The 23,691-nt window shown below is 41.3% G+C and overlaps 1 protein-coding gene across 1 annotated transcript in view; it reads right to left on the bottom strand.

Annotated features, from left to right (window-relative positions):
• Positions 1–23,691, bottom strand: part of LOC307106558 (uncharacterized protein) — a 49,629-nt gene that overhangs the window by 10,154 nt on the left and 15,784 nt on the right. Inside the window, exons 9-17 of the mRNA XM_079783124.1 lie at positions 21,559–21,612; positions 20,553–20,699; positions 19,487–19,570; positions 15,557–15,703; positions 14,482–14,565; positions 12,043–12,096; positions 8,169–11,144; positions 6,204–6,257; positions 2,095–2,199 (exon numbers count right to left, since the gene is read on the bottom strand). Coding sequence (XP_079639250.1) covers positions 2,095–2,199; positions 6,204–6,257; positions 8,169–11,144; positions 12,043–12,096; positions 14,482–14,565; positions 15,557–15,703; positions 19,487–19,570; positions 20,553–20,699; positions 21,559–21,612 — 3,705 coding nt within the window. The remainder of the gene's footprint in view (positions 1–2,094; positions 2,200–6,203; positions 6,258–8,168; positions 11,145–12,042; positions 12,097–14,481; positions 14,566–15,556; positions 15,704–19,486; positions 19,571–20,552; positions 20,700–21,558; positions 21,613–23,691) is intronic.

The raw sequence follows: 23,691 nt of genomic DNA, 5'->3' as shown, positions 1-23,691 counted from the left end.
TTATACATAAAAGATAGTTGTAACAACATTAGTCATCAGAGAAATGGAAATCAAAACAATAAGGAACTACATTATATGCACTAGGATGGCTGTAATAAGAAAGACAGATAATAACAAGTGTTGGTGAAAATGTAGAGAAATTGGAGCCCTGAGACTTTACTAGGTGGAATATAAACTGGTGAAGTACTATGGAAAATAATTTAGTTTTTCCTCAATAAATACCAACATAGAATTACCATATAACCCAGCAATTCTACTCCTCGGTATATTCCCAAATATACCAAATTTTTATGTTCACACAAAAAATTCACATGAATGTTCAAAACAGCACTATTTATAATAGCCAAAGAGTGGCTAAACTCCAACTAATAAATAGATAAACAAAATATGGCCTATCTATACCATGGAATATTATGTTATTTGGCAGTAAAAAGAAGGGAATACAATAAACTAGAAGCCCAGTGCGCAAAATTCATGCACCTGGGGTGGGGGGCATTTCCTCAACCCAGCCTGCACCCTCTCACAGTCCGGGAGCCCTCGGGAGATGTCCAACTGATGGCTTAGGCCTGCTCCTCACGGGTGGTCAGTGCGCTTCCCAGGGGCCTAAGCAGGCAGTTGGACATCCTTAGTACTGCCGCGGAGGTGGGAGAGGCTCCTGCCACCACCACTGTGCTCGCCAGCTGTGAGCCTGGCTTCTGGCTGAGTGATGCTCCCGCTGTGGGAGTGCACTGACCACCAGGGGGCAGCTCGTGCATTGAGCATCTGCCCCCTGGTGGTCAGTGTGCATCATAGTGAATGGTCGTTCCACCATTCGGTCTATTTGCATATTAGCCTTTTATTATATAGGATGTTACTACATGGATGAACTTTGAAAACATCATGTTGTGTGGAAGAACCAGTCACAGAAAGGCACATGTTAGATGAGTTAATTGATATGAAATGCTTAGAATAATCCAGTTTATAGATCAGAAAATAGATTAATGGTTGCTTAGCGTTGGGTGGTGGGGTGAGGTTGGAATGGGCATTGACTACTGGGAGACATGGTGATTCCTCTAGTGGGGGACAAAAAATGTTCTAAAATTAGATTTTGATAATGGTTACATAATTTTATACAGTAAATAAAAAGAAACAAACAAAAATCCCAACAATGAATTCTACACTGCAAGTGGTGAATTGTATATGAGTTATATCTCAGGAAAGTTGTTTAAAAAATAGTTATGATGCAAACATTTATGTTAATTGGTGTTCACTGGCCATATTAAGAGAAATCTCATATGAAGTTTATTATAATAGAAAATTATTGTAAAGCTTTATAATTTAAAAATCACGAAACATTTTGTATTTATGATGTAAATTAACTCTCAACGTTATACCATGAGGCAGGTTTTTCTTTTTTTGTTATTATCCCATTTTTAGATTAGAAATTTCAGGCTCAGGAACTGTTCTTTTTAAAAAAATATTATTGATTTTAGAGAGGAAGGAAGAGGGAGAGATAGAAATGTCAATAATGAGAGAGAATCATTGATTGGCAGTCTCCTGCATGCCCCAAACTTGTGATCAAGCCTGCAACCCAGGCATGTGCTCTGACCTGGAATCCAACCATGACCTCCTGGTTCATAAATCAATGCTCAAATACTGAGCAACACTGGCCGGGTGGAAGTATTCTTTACTCGGTCACTCTTGGCATAGTTGACACCAGGCCTTATATTTTCTGATTCTAAATTCTATGGTCTTCTCACATCAAACCTCCTATCCTGTGATGATTATCTAGAAGGGGTATAGGAGATGAAGGTGGGCACTGAAGGCCTCTTTTCTTTTATATCTGATAAAAAGTAAAATATGAAATATTTTCCTCCCATAGACTGATGCTTCTGCACTTCTCTTTGGTTCTTTGGCTATTCTCATGGACACTTCCATGTGGGAGTGAGCACTTAATAAGCACCATTTCTTAAAGTATAAAAATATCATCTTAGGGATCCCTTCCTTCTTTCAGGCCACAGTGGGGCCTCAATTCCCTGAACAAAGAGTAATTCCATTACTATATATGATTTCTTCATATAGGTATTATAAATTAAAGTAGACTATAAAACCCACCGTGTTCGAACTCCTTAATATATAACATGCCTTTTATCTCCCCACAGGTCACTGGAAATATTTCAGGGTGAAAATTCACACTTTCTTCTTTGTGCTCTCTTGTCCCTGAAAGAGAATATTCTTCAGTCTATTTCATTTTACAATTATACATGTACAACTTCCTCTCATGTTGGGTTTGTTTCTATAAAGACATAGAAGTACTCCTTAGAAAACTTTATTCCACAGATCTCCAGAGTTTCAAAGTCTTTCTTTCAGTGGCATTTTTGATATATAACCAGGATTTTACTTCTCAAATCTCACACCAAATAGAATGCTTTACCAGAGATACCAGGCATCAATAAAATTGTCTTAATTCCCACATTGGCCAGTGTCCTTCAAAGGTAGAGCATTGGCCTGTGCACTAAAAGGTCTCAGGTTTGATTCCTGGTCAAGGGAACATACCTGGGTTGCAGGTTCATCCAGGCCCCAGTTGTGGTACTCTCAGGAGGCAACAAATCGATGTGTCTCCCTAACATCAATGTTTCTATCTATCTCTCTGCCTGCCCCTCCCTCCCTTCCACTCTCTCTAAAAATCAATGGGGAAAATATCCTTGTGTAAGGATTAACAACACCAAAAAATAATTGTCTTAATTCCCAATCCAGTCAGTCCCTTTGATTCTTACATGACAATGAAACACACAGGTGCTGTCATGTTCTGCAGGAAGCTCTCCAGCTATGCTATTCCACTGCAGTTAGGTAGCTGGAGACAAAGTCAAACACTATGCATGCAGCTCCTGTTTGAGCTCTGATTCAGTGGCAGAGAGGATAATGATGGGGTAACCTAAGGGAGATGGTGTCTGCCTGATATTTGTGTTCTGTTGCTTTACCTGATTTCTTCTCCACATCAGCTTTCTCCAAAGCTGAAAGTGGATCTCAGGTAACTTTAGAGCAATCTTCAAATTGCATGGCTAGCTGGACTATTACTGTCTGACAATGGTGTGCCCTTTATCAAAAGCTGTATCCAATGCTCTGATTGTCTAACTCTAGGACCTCATCTCCTCCTGTCCACACACTTCTCTATTATGGCTCTTTTCAAACTTCTTTAGGAAAAAAACATACAATTAAAAACCTAAAAATTAACATTAAGCGAGACAAAATATTAACAGTATACATTTGCAAAATTCAACATGTAATATATTAACACTAGAGGCCTGGTGCATGAAAATTCATGCACTGGAGTGGGGGGGGGGGTCCCTGAGCCTGGCCTGCCCCCTCTCACAGTCAAGGGGGCCCTCAGGGGTGGGAGGTCATCTGGCAATCAGGGGAATGCAATGCCCAATCAAACCTTTGCTGCTGCCACTGCCGGCAGTGCAAGCTTTGGCCGGCCCTGGTTACCTGAGCCTTGGCCGGCCCTGGGTGGCTGAGCAGCCACCATCTGAGGCTTGCCTGCACCTCATGCTGCCCTGGCGCGGCTGGAGGGCTGAGGCAACTGGGGACTCCAGAGGCAGGCGTGCCCCAGCGGGGCTGAGGGGATTTAGTACTGCCATCTTGTGGCTGTGGGTGCTGCCATCTTTGAGAGCGGGGCAGTCAATTAGCATATTGCCTCCTTATTGGCTGTGGGCGCTGCCATCTTTAGGACTGGGAAGTCAATTAGCATACTCCCTCCTTATTGAATGTGGGCACCACCATAATTGTGACGGTGTGAGGGTCAATTAGCATATTCCCTCTTTATTAGATATGATACCTATTCTTGGACAGCATGGTTAAAAAATGACCAACATAGCAACACTGGTAAGACAGATACCAGGCATTTGTAAAAGAGCAACTTATGACCAATAACCAGTGAAAAGTGCTCAACTACACTAAAAAATTATAGTAATGCAAATTAAAACAGGAATGAAATAAAAGTATCTACTGTTACATTGGCAAAATGTGTGCTTGATATACTGATTAAAATAAGGGAAAGGTAACACTATGAATAGATTAACTCAGATAAGTAATATAATTCTAAATATGTTAATACTTGGGCAGAAAAATCTGAGAAGATAACCAAAATAGTTCATAGATTTTAAAATTGAAAAGCAACAAAGATATGAGCATTTAAAAACATACAAATTTCTGATTCAAAAGATGTAAAGTAATCATACAAAGGTAAAATATTCTCTCTCTCTTTTTTTTAATCTTATGAAAGGTGGTAATTCTCTGATGTGGCTTTAATAAATTCCCCAAAACTTTGTAACCTAAAGCAACACAGGTTTTTATCTTATAATTCTAAAGGTCTGACTAAAATCTCACTGGCCTAAAATCAAGGTTCCCACATAGCTTTGTTCTTTTCTGGAGGCTATAGTAAGAAAAATATATATTTTTTTGTTTTGTTTTTTGTTTTACCTTTTCCAGCTCTAAGTACTGCACACATTTCATGACTCATTGCCTTTGGCTGTCATCTTCAAACACAGCCACAATTACATCTCTAATTATTATTCCATAGACACAAATCCCTCTCTGCACAGCAGAAAAGTTTTTCTGATTTTAAGCATCTACATGATTTGACTGGGGCCACCAAGATTATCCAGATAATCACCCCATTTCATTACTTTAGTCACATTTTCAAACTCTCTTTCACCATGTAAAGAAACAGATTAGAGGCTCCAGGGACTAGACATGGACATCTCTGTTTCTGTTGGTATAAAATTCTCAAGAACCTTATAGGTCTCCCATGTATGACATGGGGATTTGCTCCATTAGACAAGAGGCTCCTCCACAGATGTTTCCAATATAATCACATATCTATATTTCAGTTCAGCTGAAATGGCTGAGATATATGAGCTACATGCTTAGTCTCATCGAAGAACCTTTCTGTGACTAAATATTCTGATCTTTCGCTGCCTCCAAGGCTCTAGTAAAAAGTTGTTCAGCCACACTCTCGGTCATTCTACAGAGCACACTTAACCTGACAGAGAATCTCAATTTTAGCATCTTTTGTAGTCTGTGTAAACTAAGACAATCCAAATAATCAAGTCCTGATTTCTTTTTGTTGAGCAATTCTCCTCCCCTCAGTTTATTTTGTTCTTCACACATTTTACTTTAAGCAGCAAAAAAGAAACCAGCTTCATCTTCATCACCTAGAAACCTCCTTAGTACATATCCAAAAAGTTCTGCTTTCCATATATCTGCAGGACAGGATTTTGCTCCACTTTCTGTCACTATATAATAAGACTCCTCTTCCTCACATTTCCAAAAACATATTCTTTATTCCCTTCTGCGCCCTCACCAGTCATACCTTTAACCTCCATGTTTGTACATACTTGTGCTGTTCAGGATGACTTATGAATTCTCTGAGACAACATAGATGTTCTCCTCCATGTCTTTCTTCCTTCGGAGTCCTCCCTGGGTCTTCAGCATCCACATTTCTACAAACTGCTCAAGGCTAGGCTTTTTTTTTTCTAATCATTCTACTTAAAATTCTTCTAGCCTCTACCCACTGCCCAAAGCCATTGCCATGTTTTTAGAAATGTTTTATAGCCACAACCCACTTTTAAGAACCAAAGTCTGTATTATTTTCATATTGCTGCCATAATAATTTACAATAAATAGTGGGCTTAAAACAACACAAATTCATTATCTTACAATTCATGACCATTAGAATTATGACATGGCCTCACTGGGCTCAAATCCAGTTTGTAACAGACTTTCATTCCTTTCTGGAGGCTGTAGGGGACAATCTGTTTCCTTGGTTTTTCTGCTTCTTAAGGTCACCCACATATCCCATTCCTTTATTCTATCTTCAGAGCCTGCAATATAGCATCTCTCTGACTATTGTTCTTATCACTATCCCTCTCTCCATAGCCAAGAAATGTTCTCCACATTTTAAAGATTAGGGGAGTATATTGGGGTCACCCAGAGAATCCAGGATAATCTCTCTCATTTTAAGGTCCCTAGTTAAATTAAATCTGCCAAGTTCACTTGCCATGTAAGATAACAGTTTGCAGGTTCCAGGGATTAGGGCATGAACATCTTTGAGAAGCCATCATTCTACCTACCATAATATTATAAATAATAATAATGATGAAACTCTGGTATTTAAAAACTCATTTCTACATCAAAAGCAAGCAAAATCTATTCACTCTTACTTTTTTTACTCTCAGCTTTTTCTAAAGTAGATTTGTTTCCAAGATCCACAGTACCTAAAAAAAAGTTTAAAAAAATATGGTAGTGAGAAAATAAAAATAAATAAATAGAAGTTGCAGATCTTAGCATAATTTATAGTGCAGAAACCTTAAGTTTATAAGGGTGTTTCATTTATTGATTCTCTCTTTCTTCTAAAGAAACTAAAAACATATTAAATTGAGGATTCCAGGATTGGCCATGAGACTTCCTTTATTTCTCAATAGGACTTTGAAAAACACCTTGAATACCTTAGTACTTCATTTTATGTAGGGATAGGAACAGGTATCCTATCCTGTCCAGGTCTTCAGTTTTTATGAGATGTCAGAGTCCCCTCATCTGGGCCCTCAAAGAATAGTGGAACTACTTTATCCTTTTATTTGCATAAAAATGCACTTGCATTGCTCTTGTGCCATTGACCTTTTATACCATTTAGTCCAACCCACCAATGCAGAATGTTTAATGAGTATCATCTAAAATCACAACATATTATTTTTTTTATTTTAAAGAAAAAAAAATATTTAAACAAAGCTTGTGTAGCAAAGAAAGCTATTTGTTACATTTGCTCTTAGGTCTTTTCAGGTTGCCACCCCTAAATAGACTTGTTTTCAATGTTCACAGGATTTGGAAGTAAAGGAAAACAAAGCCTTAACCAAAAGAGTTGCAAATTTTATACAGTTATCTGGCCTAACATTTTGGTTGTTGTAAGCATAAATAGATATCTTGTTTGCAAAGACATTTAAATATCATATAATAAAACCCTAATATGCAAATTGACCAAATGTTGAAACAACTGGTGGAATGATGGGGCTCACAACTTGGGAGCACAGCGGAGGTGGTGGAAGCCTGTCCCGCCTCCAGCAGTGCTAAGGAGCAGCAAGCTGAGCAGTAAGTAGCAGTGAGAAGGTGGGTGGTAAGGAGTGAGGGGTCCCAGAGGGATGTTCGCCTGCCTGCTTAGGCTCTTGGACTTGAGAGGATGCAGGCCAGGCTGAGGGACCTCCCACCCCACCCAGTGCATGAGTTTTGTGCACTGGGCATCTAATATTACTATTAAGACCAATGTTATGCTGGGGATCATCATTAAAAGCTATAAATGGATTTGATAGTAATAGTCAGAAGCTTTTTCTTCTATCAATAATTAGAGTCTATTTAATTTTGAACAGGCTGTGAAAAATTTAACCAATAGCTGACTCTTCCACTTTCTCTACTCTATACAGAATAGATGGTGAGTAGGTGGACATCACTATGTAATCCACCACATTGGGAGATTTTATGTCTAATAACAGGAGTAAGACACACTGCCATTCAACTAGAGCCATCTTAAGCGTCAATTTTTAGTGATTTCTTTTTTTGTAGTTTTATTTATTTTATTTTATTGAGTTTATTGAGGTGACATTGGTTAATGAAATTACACAGGTCTCAGATATACAGTGCTACAGTGCATCATCTGTATACTGAATTGTGTGTTCACCACCCGAAGTCAAGTCTCCTTCCATCAACATTCCCTCCCCCTTTACCCTCTTGTACATCCCCTAGTCCATCCTCCTGCTGTTAATCACCATACTGCTGTCTGTGTCTGTATATGAGGGTTTTTTCCCCTTTGCTTAATTTCCTTACCCTTATCACCCAGTCACTCAACCCCAACTGACATCTGACAGCTGTCACTCTGTTCTCTGAATCTATGGGTCAATTCCTATTTTGTTTGTTAGTTTATTTTATTCTTTACAGTTTTCTATAAGGGGTTTAGGGATCAAAGGGTTTAAAGGGGGAAAGAGATGAGCATATGTAATAGTTTGAACAATAAAATAATTTTTTAAATGGCATGAGATCAAGGCAGTAATAGGCTCAAAGGCCTTGGTGTGTGTTCAGAGAAACAGGAGCTCTGAGCTCAGACTCCTAATATCCTAAATCCCAGCAATAGCAGTCCTTACCCTTCTCATCGGGACCAATTCTCAGTGCAGAGTAACAGGCTCCCAGTGGCTTATCCTGTGCACCGAATCCTGAAGAATCTTGAAGATTTCTCACTGCAGAGCTACAGGGTCCTGGGAGCTGATTCTGTGCACTGAATCCTGAAGACACTTCAGGGTTTCTCACTGCAGAGCTACAGGCTCTTGGGGGCTTATTCTGTGCACTGAACCCTGAAGACAATTCAGAAACTCTCACAACTCTCACTGCAGAGCTACAGGCTCCAGGGGCCTTCTTCTGTGCACTGGATCCCCAAGACACTTCAGGAACTCTCACAACTTTCACTGCAGAGCTACAGGCTCCTGGTGGCTGATTATGTGCACTGAACCCTGAAGACACTTCAGGGTTTCTCACTGCAGAGCTACAGGCTCCTAGGGGTTGATTCTGTGCACTGAATCCTGAAGACACTACAGGGTTTCTCACTGCAGAGCTACAGGCTGCTTGGGGCTTATTCTGTGCACTGAACCCTGAAGATACTTCAGGCTTTTTCGCTGCAGAGCTACAGGCTCCTGGGGGCTGATTCTGTGCACTGGATCCTGAAGACACTTCAGAAACTCTCACAACTCTCACTGCAGAGCTACAGGCTCCTGGGGGCTGATTCTGTGCACTGAACCCTGAAGACACTTCAGCTTTTTTCACTGCAGAGCTACAGGCTGCTTGGGGCTGATTCTGTGCACTTGATCCTGAAGACACTTCAGAAACTCTCACTGCAGAGCTACAGGCTCCTGGGGGCTGATTCTGTGCACTGAACCCTGAAGACACTTCAGGGTTTCTCACTGCAGAGCTACAGGCTTCTGGGGGCTGATTCTGTGCACTGAACCCTGAAGACACTTCAGGGTTTCTCACTGCTGAGCTACAGGCTGCTGTGGGCTTCTTCTGTGCACTGGATCCTGAAGACACTTCAGAAACTCTCACAACTCTCACTGCTGAGCTACAGGCTCCTGAGGGCTTCTTCTGTGCACTGAACCCTGAAGACACTTCAGGGTTTCTCACTGCTGAGCTACAGGCTGCTGTGGGCTTCTTCTGTGCACTGGATCCTGAAGACACGTCAGGAACTCTCACAACTCTCACTGCTGAGCTACAGGATCCTGGTGGCTGATTTTGTGCACTGAATCCTGAAGACACTTCAGGAACTCTCACAACTCTCACTGCAGAGCTACAGGCTCCTGGGAGCTGATTCTGTGCACTGAATCCTGAAGACACTTCAGGGTTTCTCACTGCAGAGCTACAGGCCCCTGGGGGCTGATTCTGTGCACTGAATCCTGAAGACACTTCAGGGTTTCTCACTGCTGAGCTACAGGCTGCTGTGGGCTTCTTCTGTGCACTGGATCCTGAAGACACTTCAGAAACTCTCACAACTCTCACTGCAGAGCTACAGGCTCCTGGGGGCTGATTCTGTGCACTGAATCCCCAAGACACTTCAGGAATTCTCACAACTCTCACTGCAGAGCTACAGGCTCCTGGGGGCTGATTCTGTGCACTGAATCCCCAAGACACTTCAGGAATTCTCACAACTCTCACTACAGAGCTACAGGCTCCTGGGGGCTGATTCTGTGCACTGGATCCTGAAGACACTTCAGAAACTCTCACTGCAGAGCTAAAGGCTTCTGGGGGCTGATTCTGTGCACTGAATCCTGAAGACACTTCCGGGTTTCTCACTGCAGAGCTACAGGCTCCTGGGGGCTTCTTCTGTGCACTGGATCCTGAAGACACTTCAGAAACTCTCACAACTCTCACTGCAGAGCTACAGGCTCCTGGGGGCTGATTCTGTGCACTGGATCCTGAAGACACTTCAGAAACTCTCACTGCAGAGCTACAGGCTCCTGGGGGCTGATTCTGTGCACTGGATCCTGAAGACACTTCAGAAACTCTCACTGCAGAGCTACAGGCTTCTGGGGGCTGATTCTGTGCACTGTATCCTGAAGACACTTCCGGGTTTCTCACTGCAGAGCTACAGGCTCCTGGGGGCTTCTTCTGTGCACTGGATCCTGAAGACACTTCAGCCTTTTTCACTGCAGAGCTACAGGCTGCTTGGAGCTTATTCTGTGCACTGAACCCTGAAGACACTTCAGAAACTCTTACTGCAGAGCTACAGGCTGCTTGGAGCTTATTCTGTGCACTGAACCCTGAAGACACTTCAGAAACTCTTACTGCAGAGCTACAGGCTGCTTGGAGCTTATTCTGTGCACTGAACCCTGAAGACACTTCAGAAACTCTTACTGCAGAGCTACAGGCTGCTGTGGGCTTCTTCTGTGCACTGGATCCTGAAGACACTTCAGAAACTCTCACAACTCTCACTGCAGAGCTACAGGCTTCTGGGGACTGATTCTGTGCACTGAACCCTGAAGACACTTCAGCCTTTTTCACTGCAGAGCTACAGGCTGCTGTGGGCTTCTTCTGTGCACTGGATCCTGAAGACACTTCAGAAACTCTCACAACTCTCACTGCAGAGCTACAGGCTCCTGGGGGCTGATTCTGTGCACTGGATCCTGAAGACACTTCAGCCTTTTTCACTGCAGAGCTACAGGCTGCTGTGGGCTTCTGTGCACTGGATCCTGAAGACACTTCAGAAACTCTCACAACTCTCACTGCAGAGCTACAGGCTTCTGGGGACTGATTCTGTGCACTGAACCCTGAAGACACTTCAGCCTTTTTCACTGCAGAGCTACAGGCTCCTGGGGGCTTCTTGTGTGCACTGGATCCTGAAGACACTGCAGAAACTCTCACAACTCTCACTGCAGAGCTACAGGCTCCTGAGGGCTTCTTCTGTGCACTGAACCCTGAAGACACTTCAGGGTTTCTCACTGCAGAGCTACAGGCTACTGGGGGCTTCTCCTGGGCACCAAATCCTGGAGACACTTCAAGAAATTTCACTGAAGCGCCACATGTTACTAGAGGCTTCTTCACTGCAGAGATTCCTGAAGACTCTTCAATACTTCTCCCTGAAGAAGGAATTAATGTTTCTTAAAGATCTCAATGTATGACATAGTAACGGAAACAATAAAAATGTGGGAAGCTTTAAAATCCCATGTGTAGAATTTCAATTTCTCAGACCTACATGATCTGCCTTTTGTACTCTCGTGACCTACAGGTCAATATTTTATCCCTCACTGTCCCCTGAGCCTGAACTAAGATATTTCACTCTCAGTGGGCTTATCTGATTTCTTTCTTTTAAAAAATATATTTTCTTATTGACTTTAGAGAGAGTGTGTATGGGAGAGGGAGAAAAATATCTATGAGAGCTGCCTCCTAAACACTATCTTATTGGGCACAAAATCTGCAACCCTTGGCAAGTGCCCTGATGGGAAATCAAACCAGAGACTTCTGTGTGCATGGGAGGCTGCCAAGCCAACTGAGCCACAACAGCCAGGGTTTTTCTCTGTGTGTTTTTTGGCCCTCTGTATTTTGCACTATATTCTACTTCTTTTACATGTAGCTTATGAATTTGTGTTCATGTCTGTCATTATATTATATTTTAGTTCTGCTTCTTTCCCAAGGTGGTCTTAGAAATCTGGTATTGAAGAAGGCAGATCTCCCACTTGTATGCTTCCCAGAATGACTTTGTGAAATAGATTCCCTCCCCCATTTTAAAACACTTTAGAATCTTTGCTTGAGAAAAATTTTGAAATTGTGTTGTGTTTGAGTGATTGACCTTTTAGGTGTATTTGTCATAGCCATCAGCCTAACTAACACAAAAGTTAAAATATAAACTATCTTAAATTAAAGCAAATTTGTATTTATTATAAAAGTAGCAAAAAATTAAAAAAAATATTTTACTTAAAAAAACAAAAACACTTGGTAATTTATAACCATGAAATGTTCTTGTTTGCTTGCTCTTACCTGTTTCACAAACTATTTTTCCAGAAGTAAGTGATTTTCTGAAATCCATGGACTCTATAAAGTAAAACAGAGTGAACAGTAATTGTTTGCAGTGGTCTTACAGAGTCTGTGACAACTCACACAGCAGATAGGGTTTGTGATAATGTCAATGTTGAGATGATCATATTTCTCTTTCTCTCACTTGAACCCAGTTCTGGTTCTCCCCTGAGTCCCACAGTGCTGGGCTCCTGCCTGGTGCTCTCATTTATTTTCCATGTGAAATTGTAAATGACCCTCAAACATTATCATCTCTACACTACAATGATGGCATAACCTACTTACCCTATCTCCCCATTAAGGTTTTTGTAAAAAGAAGTGAAATTTAATTCAAAAAAGTAGTGAAAATCAAAATGTAAGTCAATCGTTTAAGTATCATTTGAGTTTGAAAGTAGTTGATCTAAACCATTTTCCCATTAATAATTAATATTAGCACAAAATATACTTTGAAGACATTCTAAGGTTTCTATTAATGACACAATTGTCAACAGTTAGTGAAATATTATACTCACTCTGTTCTATAGAATATAAATTCTTTAGCATTAACATGATAGTGTGTAGTAAAAAAGACTATTATTTACTAGTATATTATTGCTACATTTTCAATGTATCAATTGATTATGCTCATCCATTCAAACAACCATTTATAATGACCTTGTCCTCTCCTATTTAGCAATGAGATTGATAAAGTAAATGCTTAAAATGGTATCCCAGAAGTAATGAATCAATGAATATAGAGAACTTCAGAAAGAGATTCATCATGAAAACAGGGGTCTGTGAGCTGTAGACTCTGGATATTTGGCCAGAAATACAATCTTATATAATACAATTTAGAGTCAGGAACAGGTGACTTCTTGGGACTCTCTTCCTTTATTTGATTCTAAAGAATCTAGTTTGTTGATCACTGCACAAGCAATAGGATTCTTTGATGTCTCTGTGTGTGCCCAGGGAATTGATGTAGCATGGAATTCCCTAATGCAACTTGAAAAATCTTGAAAATCCATGTATACCATGGCCTGCAAACAGGACACCTGGTTGGTCCCTTTAAGTCACCTGCCTTGTAAGTTAGTGATGCTCCATTCTCTGTCCCCATAGCAGAGACAAGTCAATGGCAAAGAGCACAAGTGCTCTGTTTGAACCTTACCTTCCCACACTTCTCTCTGTTCTACTTATTACCCTTCTATTGCCATTTCACACTTTCTTCATCTGCTGCTGCTTTGTAGGGAGATCTTGGAAATACTGTGTTAAGAAGCATGTTGGTAGGGAGCCTCTTCTACCACTGGGTGCCCCTTGAAATAATCTCTTGTGTCTGAGCTATAGCCCTATTTGGGGACCACTTTTCAGAGCACTTTGCCTACACTAAGTCACAGTCACAATGTGCACTCTCTATAAACTGAAGGAAACTTATGTTTTACATTGATAGATATAGAGAAATATTAGAATAAAAGCATTATTTACAATATTGTCTTGTTGTAATATCAAGACTAGGTAACATCTTTATTTGTGTTTTGCTCTTTTCCTAGTGGGTTTACCTCAAAAGACATGTTTCTAATACCTCTGGGAAAGTAGGAAGGGAAAAGCAATCACCACTTTGTACAAGAAAGTGCTACAGATCTGATGACCACTCAGGCTATACACAGGATTGAGGAAACAACATTTTGATAACTGTTTTGAGCTCCAGATTTACAAAGGAAATAATAGGAATCCTGGAAGCTAGTCTTGTTCTCCCCTTTATCTCCATGTGACTTTGAGGAAGACTTGAAACATTTGTGTGATTTTGTTTTCTCATCTAGAAACAAGAGTAATAATGGCCATCTTTCTCACTCCTCAGGGTTGTTGTAAAGGAAAAGGTAAGACACTATTTGCAAAGATCCTTTGTAAAGTCATTCTATGTCATGACTTGCTGGAGAACTCTCTAAAAACAACATTTTGGGTTTCAAAACACCTTATCCATTTCTGCTAACACAGGAGAGCTGGAGGAATTGACCCTCAACACTATTCAAACTTTGTGATTAGGTGACAATATGACCTTCCAATAAAGAAATATTTAACTTTCTCTTCTCTGTAGAAATCACTGTATAAACCCAACACTTTATAGTCACAGAATTAGTTTTAAAATAAATTCACCACTTTGACAGCCTATTACTATCACATATTCAATACATGGGTGCATTTGGTTGATTTATAGGACCTATGAATTAATAGGCCACATAATTTAAAAATATAAATATAATGATTTATTACCTTGCACATCCCAAAGGTCAGGTAAAATAAACACAGAGAATGGGATTCCAGGATAAACTGGGTCTGCGGTATAGGATGAACTGAGAATTGATGCCTCAGGAAACAGTGCCTTTTAATTGAGGTTCCTGCACCCCAAGCCTTGAGCTCCCACCTCCTCACCTGGTTCCCTTTTCAATGCTGTGGTGGAAGCTTCAGGGGGTCCATCTCCATCAGTAAATTCTGGAAAGTCCTGACTGTCGATCACTGCACAAAGGAGCAAAAAGCACACATTGTCTTGGGGTGGGGCCACTGAGACCACTGAGTGGAAATCCGTTCTTGGGAGGAGTAGGAAGACATAGAAGCTAAGTTAACTCAGGTCCCTCTGGTCTGTGGCTGATGCATGTGACCTTCGGGTTGTTCCAGGCCCTACCCGGGAGGTCATGAAGTTCATGGACCGAGCGCAGTTTTACTGAACCTGAAGCACACTTCTGACACCCAACCTCACTATACCTGCTATCTCCACGCCCATTGTATTTCAACTCCCATCTTCACTCTATCTCCTACCTCCACTCTCTAATATCTCCACCCTCATTCTATCTCTTTCTTTCTTTGATTCATTCCAAACATATCTAAATATTTATTAAGCTAGAAAGATGGATCAAAAAAAGTATAACTACATAAAGCCTATCTTTTAAAAATGGCATCAAATTATATAGTGTTAATATTTAATGTATTTATTATTTTTATATTTAATTCAATGTATTGGGATGACATTGCTTCACAGAGCTGTACAGGATTCAAGTGTACAAATGAAAAAAACATTATTTGCACACTGCATCAATCGCCCATCACCCCAAATGAAGTCTCTTGGTTCAGCTCATTTTTAGCAATTATGCTGGTTTCTAGCACAAGTGTCTCTTTATACCTCTCCTTCTCTTCGTGTGTGTGTTTTTCTCATCTCCTTTCATGAATATTTGATTTGCTGAAAATATTCCCTAATCTAATACCTTCCTCTCTTTGAATATAGAAACATACACTCTGATATCAACACTTAAATTTACCATTTCTGTTTTTGATATTTTTTCCAATTACTGGGGACATGTTTCTGTTGACCTCACTGCATAAGGCCCTTGTCCCCTCCCCTCTCTACCTCTAACCAAGGCCACCATTACTGTCTCCAAGGGCCCTGATGACATGTCTCAGATCCTTGCCTGGTACGGGGATTCACATCACACATTCTTTCAGTCAGCGTTACCTATTACATCAGATTCCTGGTTACAGTCAGTCCTTGCTTGGGCTTCACATTCAACTCCTGAATTTAAAAATGGCTTTTCCTTCTTTATATCCACAGGGTCTACAGAGCAGGAGTTGGTTTGGTTTCCATGGTGGAGTAGCTCTGCTCCTGGACAGAATTGTAATAAATGAAGAATTTCATTTGCCTCCCCTAAGGGAGTGAGCACCCTCACGACAATCAACAAGCCCTTCTCCCTGTAATTCCACTGCAGGGGAAAGCTCCCCCATCTGCTGCTCAACCCTGTCCTTTCTCTGGGCCTCTCTTAAAAACAACAACAACAACAACAACATATTTTTATTGATTGATTGAGGGGGAGAGGGAGAGAGAGAGAGAGAGAGAGAGAGAGAGAGAGAGAGAGAGAGAGAGAGAGAAAATAGAGTTATATAAACTTCAATGAGAGAGGAACATCATGGATCAGCTGCCTCTGCACAAACCCCTACAGGACATGGAGCCTGCAACCCTGGCATGTGCCTGATGGGGAATCTAACCAGCGAACTCTGGGTGCATGTGAGGATGCTCAGCCAACTGAGCCACTCTGGTTGGTTTCTCTGTTTCCTTTTGGCCTCCTGTATCATGTACTACATTCAGTTCCTTCTTTTAAATGTAGCTTATGGATTTGTGTTCATGTCTGTAATTATATTATACTAGAGGCCCAGTGCATGAAATTCGTGCACAGGGTTATGTGTCTCTCAGTCCAGCCTGAACCCTCTCCAATCTGGGACCCCTTGAGAGATATCCGACTGCTCTCTCACAATCCAGGACTGCTGGCTCCCAACTGCTCACCTGCCTGCCTTCCTGATTGCCCCTAACCGCTTCTGCCTGCCAGCCTGATCACCCCCTAACCACTCTGCTGCCAGCCTGATTGATGTCTAACTGCTCCCCTGCCAGCCTGTTTGCCCCCAATTTCCCTCCTCTGCTGGCCTGGTCACCCCTAACTGCCCTCCCCTGCAGGGTTGATCACCTCCAACTGCCCTCCCTTGCAGGCCTGGTCCCTCCCAACTATCCTCCCTTGCAGGCCTGGTGCATCCCAACTGCCCTCCCCTGCTGGCCATCTTGTGGTGGCCATCTTGTGTCCACATGGGGGCAGGATCTTTGACCACATGGGGGCAGCCATATTGTGTGTTGGAGTGATGGTCAATCTGCATATTACTCTTTTATTAGATAGGATAGAGGCCTGGTGCACGGGTGGGGGATAGCTGGATTGCCCTGAGGGTTGTTCTGAATCAGGGTGGGGGTACCTTTGGGGCGTGGCGCAGCCTGAGCAAGGGGCCTGTGGTGGTTTGCAGGCCAGCCACACCCCCTGGTGACCCAAGAGGAGGCCCTGGTATCTGGAATTTATTTACCTTCTACAATTGAAACTTTGTAGCCTGGAGCAGAGCCAAGCCTCCTGCTCGCTCTGTGGCCGGCAGCCATTTCTTTTGGGGTTTCTGTACCTTCTATAATTAAAACTTTGTAGCCTTAAGCAGAGGCCTGGGCCGGCCAGGGTGTGCAGAAAATTTTCTTCTTCCATTGCCGGGGGAAAACCTTGCCTCCTGCTCTTTCAGCTCTGTAGCGGCCGCCATTTCTGTTTGGATTAGTTTACCTGCTATAATTGAAACTTTGTAGCCTTGAGTGGAGGCTTAAGCTGAAGGGCAGGCGGAAAGCTTCGCTTCCTCTGTTGCCGGGGAATCCCAAGCCTCCCTCCCGCTCACTGTGACTGTAGCCATCTTGGTTGGGTTTATTTGCATATTTGCTCCTGATTGGCTGGTGGGCATGGCTTGTGGGGGTAGTGGAGTTAGGGTCAATTTGCATATTACTCTTTTATTAGGTAGGATAAACCCTTTACCATTAACATATGGTAGGGCGTAGTAAAAAAGACTATTATTTACTAGTATATTATTGCTACATTTTTAATATATCAATTGATTACGCTCATCCAGTCAAACAACCATTTAGAATAATCCTTGCCTCCTCCTATTTAGCAATAGGATTGATAAAGCTAAATGCTTAAAATGGTATCTCAGAAGTAATGAATCAATGAATATAGAGAACTTCAGAAAGAGATTCATCATGAAAACAGAGCTCCAGATTTAGACTCTGGATATTTGGCCAGAAATACAATCTTATCTGATACAATTTAGAGTCAGGAACGGGTGGCTTCTTGGGACTCTATTCCTTTATTTGATTCTAAAGAATCTAGTTTATTGATCACTGCACAAGCAATAGGATTCTTAGATGTCTCAGTGTGTGCCCAGGGAATTGATGTAGCATGGAATTCCCTAATACAACTTGAAAAATCTTGAAAATCCATGTATACCATGGCCTGCAAACAGGACACCTGGTTGGTCCCTTTAAGTCACCTGCCTTGTAGGTTAGTGATGTTCCATTCTCTGTCCCCATAGCAGAGACAAGTCAATGGCAAAGAGCACAAGTGCTCTGTTTGAACCTTACCTTCCCACACTTCTCTCTGTTCTACTTATTACCCTTCTATTGCCATTTCACACGTCCTTCATCTGCTGTTTCTTTGTGGGGAGACCTTGGAAATCTCGTGCTGAGAAACTTGTTGGTAGGGAACCTCTTCTACCCCCTGATGCCCCTTGAAATAATCTCTTGTGTCTGAGCCATAGCCCTATTTTGGAACCACTTTTCAGAGCACTTTGTCTACACCAGTGGTCGGCAAACTCTTTAGTCAACAGAGCCAAATATCAATAGTACAACGATTGAAATTTTTTTTGTGAGCCAAATTTTTTAAACTTAAACTATATTGGTAGGTACATTATTATTAACTTAATTAGGGTACTCCTCAGCTAGACTTTGCTAAAAACTCAAGGTGCCAAAGAGTCACATGTGGCTTTCGAGCCACAGTTTGCCAACCACTTGTCACAATGTGCACTCCTATAAATTGAAGGAAATTTACATTTTACATTGATAGGTATAGAGAACTATTACAATAAAAGTATATTTACAATATTGTCTTGTTGTAACATCAAGACTAGGGAACATCTTTATTTGTGTTTTGCTCTTCTCCTAGTGGGTTTACCTCAAAAGACATGTTTCTAATACCTCTGGGAAAGTAGGAAGGGAAAAGCAATCACCACTTTGTACACTAAAGTGCTACAGATCGGATGACCACTCAGGCTATACACAGGATTGAGGAAACAACATTTTGATAACTGTTTTGAGCTCCAGATTTACAAAGGAAATAACATAGAATCCAGGAAGCTAGTCTTGTCTTTCCCTTTATCTTCATGTGACTTTGAGGAAGATTTGAAACATTTGTGTGATTTTGTTTTCTCATCTAGAAACAAGAGTAATAATGGCCATCTTTCTCACTCCTCAGGGTTGTTGTAAAGGAAAAAGGTAAGACATTATTTGCAAAGATCCTTTGTAAAGTCATTCTATGTCATGACTTGCTGGAGAACTCTCTAAAAACAACATTTTGGGTTTCAAAACACCTTATCCATTTCTGCTAACACAGGAGAGCTGGAGGAATTGACCCTCAACACTATTCAAACTTTGTGATTAGGTGACAATATGACCTTCCAATAAAGAAATATTTAACTTTCTCTTCTCTGTAGAAATCACTGTATAAACCCAACACTTTATAGTCACAGAATTAGTTTTAAAATAAATTCACCACTTTGCCAGCCTATTACTATCACATATTCAATACATGGGTGCATTTGGTTGATTTATAGGACCTATGAATTAATAGGCCACATAAATTAAAAATATAAATATAATGATTTATTACTTGCACATCCCAAAGGTCAGGTAAAATAAACACAGAGAATGGGATTCCAGGATAAACTGGGTCTGCGGTACAGGATGAACTGAGAATTGATGCCTCAGGAAACAGTGCCTCTTAATTGAGGTTCCTGCACCCCAAGCCTTGAGCTCCCACCTCCTTACCTGGCTCCCTTTTCAATGCTGTGGTGGAAGCTTCAGGGGGTCCATCTCCATCAGTAAATTCTGGAAAGTCCTGACTGTCGATCACTGCACAAAGGAGCAAAAAGCACACATTGTCTTGGGGTGGGGCCACTGAGACCACTGAGTGGAAATCCGTTCTTGGGAGGAGTAGGAAGACATAGAAGCTAAGTTAACTCAGGTCCCTCTGGTCTGAGGCTGATGCATGTGACCTTCGGGTTGTTCCAGGCCCTACCCGGGAGGTCATGAAGTTCATGGACCGAGCACAGTTTTACTGAACCTGAAGCACACTTCTGACACCCAACCTCACTATACCTGCTATCTCCACGCCCATTGTATTTCAACTCCCATCTTCACTCTATCTCCTACCTCCACTCTCTAATATCTCCACCCTCATTCTATCTCTTTCTTTCTTTGATTCATTCCAAACATATCTAAATATTTATTAAGCTAGAAAGATGGATCAAAAAAAGTATAACTACATAAAGCCTATCTTTTAAAAATGGCATCAAATTATATAGTGTTAATATTTAATGTATTTATTATTTTTATATTTAATTCAATGTATTGGGATGACATTGCTTCACAGAGCTGTACAGGATTCAAGTGTACAAATGAAAAAAACATTATTTGCACACTGCATCAATCGCCCATCACCCCAAATGAAGTCTCTTGGTTCAGCTCATTTTTAGCAATTATGCTGGTTTCTAGCACAAGTGTCTCTTTATACCTCTCCTTCTCTTCGTGTGTGTGTTTTTCTCATCTCCTTTCATGAATATTTGATTTGCTGAAAATATTCCCTAATCTAATACCTTCCTCTCTTTGAATATAGAACTGATATCAACACTTAAATTTACCATTTCTGTTTTTGATATTTTTTCCAATTACTGGGGACATGTTTCTGTTGACCTCACTGCATAAGGCCCTTGTCCCCTCCCCTCTCTACCTCTAACCAAGGCCACCATTACTGTCTCCAAGGGCCCTGATGACATGTCTCAGATCCTTGCCTGGTACGGGGATTCACATCACACATTCTTTCAGTCAGCGTTACCTATTACATCAGATTCCTGGTTACAGTCAGTCCTTGCTTGGGCTTCACATTCAACTCCTGAATTTAAAAATGGCTTTTCCTTCTTTATATCCACAGGGTCTACAGAGCAGGAGTTGTTTTGGTTTCCATGGTGGAGTAGCTCTGCTCCTGGACAGAATTATAATAAATGAAGAATTTCATTTGCCTCCCCAAAGGGAGTGAGCACCCTCACGACAATCAACAAGCCCTTCTCCCTGTAATTCCACTGCAGGGGAAAGCTCCCCCATCTGCTACTCAACCCTGTCCTTTCTCTATGCCTCTCTTAAAAACAACAGCAACATATTTTTATTGATTGATAGAGAGAGGGGGGGGGGAGAAAATAGAGATATATAAACATCAATGAGAGAGGATGGATCAGCTGCCTCCTGCACACTCCCCTACTGGGCATGGAGCCCGCAACCCTGGCGTGTGCCCTGATGGGGAATCAAACCAGTGACCTTTGGGTGCATGTGAGGATGCTCAGCCAACTGAGCCACTCTGGCCAGAGTTTCTCTGTTTTCTTTTGGCAACCTGTATTATGTACTACATTCAGTTTCTTTTTTTACCTGTAGCTTATGGATTTGTGTTCATGTCTGTAATTATATTATATTTTAGCTCTGCTTCTTTCCCAAGGTGGTCTTAGAAATCTGTTATTGAAGAAGGCAGATCTCTCATTTGTATGCTTCCCAGAATGACTTTGTGAAATAAAGTTCCTTCCCCCTCCCCGCCACCACCACCTTAATAAAACTGTTTGGAAAGTTTACTTGATAAAAATATTGAAATTTTATTGTGTTTGAGTGATTGGCCTCTTTAGATTTATTTCTCACAGCCATTAGCCTAACTAATACAAAAGTGAAAATATGAACTATATTATAGTAAAATAAATTTGTATTTTACTATAAACTAAGTAGCAAAAATTAGAATGAATCTTTTGTAGAAAACACTATTCATTTGTCACCAAGAAAAGTTCTTATTTGCTTGCTCTTACCTGTTTTGCAAAGTACTTTTCCAGATGTAGGTGATTTTCTGAAATCCATGGACTCTATAAAGTAAAAGAGAGAGAACAGTAATTGTTTGCAGTGGTCTTACAGAGTCTATGACAACTAACACAGCAGATAGGGTTTGTGATAATGTCAAAGTTGAGATGATCATATTTCTCTTTCTCTCACTTGAACCCAGTTCTGGTGCTCCCCTGAGCCCCACAGTGCTGGGCTCCTGCCTGGTGCTTCCATTTACTTTCCATGTGAAATTGTAAATGACCCTCAAACATTATCATCTCCAGTTTCTTTCACTATGAATGCTGGGATAACCTATGTACCCTGTCTCTCTGTTAAGGTTTATATGGAAAGGAATGAACTTTTATTCACAAAAGCCCTGTGACAAGTCAAAATGTAAGTCAACCGTTTAAGTATTATTTAAGTTTGAAAGTAGTTGGTCTAAACCATGTTTTCCAGAAGTAATTAATGTTAGCACAAATTATACTTTCAAGACGTTCTAAGTTTCATATTAATGACACTATTGTCAACAGTGAAATATTGTGCTCACTTTGCTTTATAGAATATAAACTCTTTGGTATTAATAAATGATAGTGTGTAGTAAAAAAGACTTATTTACTAGTGTATTATTGCTTCTTTTTCAATATATCAATTGGTTGCACTCATCTAGTCAAACAACCAATTATAATGCTTCTTGCTTCCTCCTATATTCCAATAGGATTGAAATAGCTAAATGCTTAAAATTGTATCCCAGAAGTAATGAATCAATGCTTATAGAGAACCTCAGAAAAAGATTCATCATGGAAACAGAGCTCCAGATTTAGACTGTGGATATTTGTCCAGAAATACAATCTTATCTGATACAGTTTAGTGTCATGAACAGGTGCCTTTTTGGGTCTCTCCTCTCTGTGTGACTGACGCTAAGGGATCTAGTCCTAAGGAGTAGGATTCCTAGATGTCTTAGTGTGTGACCACGGAACCAATTCAGCATGGAATTCCCTAAGACAACTTGAAATTTTTCAAAAACCCATATATACCATCGACTGCGCACAGGCCACCTGGTCTGTCCCTTTAAGTCACCTGCGTTGTAGGTTAGTGATACTCTATTTAATGTCCCCATAGCAGAGACAAGCCAATCGCAAATAGTCCCTGTGCTCCATTTGAACTTTACCTTCCTACACTTCTCTCTGTTCTAACTCTCACCCTTCTATTGCCATTTCACACTCCCTTCATCTGCTGTTTCTTTGTGGGGAGACCTTGGAAATCTCGTGCTGAGAAACTTGTTGGTCGGGAGCCTCTTCTACCCCCTGGTGCCCCTTGAAATGGTCTCTTGTGTCTGAGCTATAGCCCTATTTGGGGACCACTTTTCAGAGCACTTTGCCTACACTAAGTCACAGTCACAATGTGCACTCTCTATAAACTGAAGGAAACTTACGTTTTACATTGATAGATATTGAGAACTATTAGAATAAAAGTATTATTTACAACTAGAGGCCCGGTGCACGAAATTCGTGCACGTGTGTGTGTTTGTGTGTGTGTGTGTGTGTGTGTGTGTGTGTGTGTGTGTGTGTCTCAGCCCAACCTGCACCCTCTCCAATCTGGGACTTCTTGGGGGATGTCCGACTGCCTGTTTAGGCCCGATCCATAGGATCGGGCCTAAACAGGCAGTCGGACATCCCTTTCACAATCTAGGACTGCTGGCTCCCAACTACTCGCCTGCCTGCCTTCCTGATTGCCCCTAACCACTATGCCTGACAGCCTGATCACCCCCTAACCACTTCCCTGCCAGTCCCTGATACCCCGGTCACCCCCAAATGCCCTCCCTTGCATATTCCCTCTTTATTAGATAGGGTTTTTTCTTTAGCATATTGGACAGTCCTGTTTTGGCTCAGCGGATGGATGAAGCATTGGCCTGCAGAATCAAGGGTCCCAGGTTCGATTCTGGTCAAGGGCATGTACCTTGGTTGGGGGCACATACCCAGTGGGGTGTGTGCAGGAGGCAGCTGATCAATGTTTCTCTCTCATAGATGTTTCTAGCTCTCTATCCCTTTCCCTTCCTCTCTGTAAAAAATCAATAAAATATATATTATAAAAAAAAGAAACATTTAAGGTTCCTCCATATCTGC

This window comes from Cnephaeus nilssonii, assembly GCF_951640355.1.
Source record: "Cnephaeus nilssonii genome assembly, chromosome: 10".
Classification (NCBI taxonomy): domain Eukaryota; kingdom Metazoa; phylum Chordata; class Mammalia; order Chiroptera; family Vespertilionidae; genus Cnephaeus; species Cnephaeus nilssonii.
The sequence above is the reverse complement of the archived record's forward strand: the minus strand, read 5'-3'. Positions and strand labels throughout refer to the sequence as shown.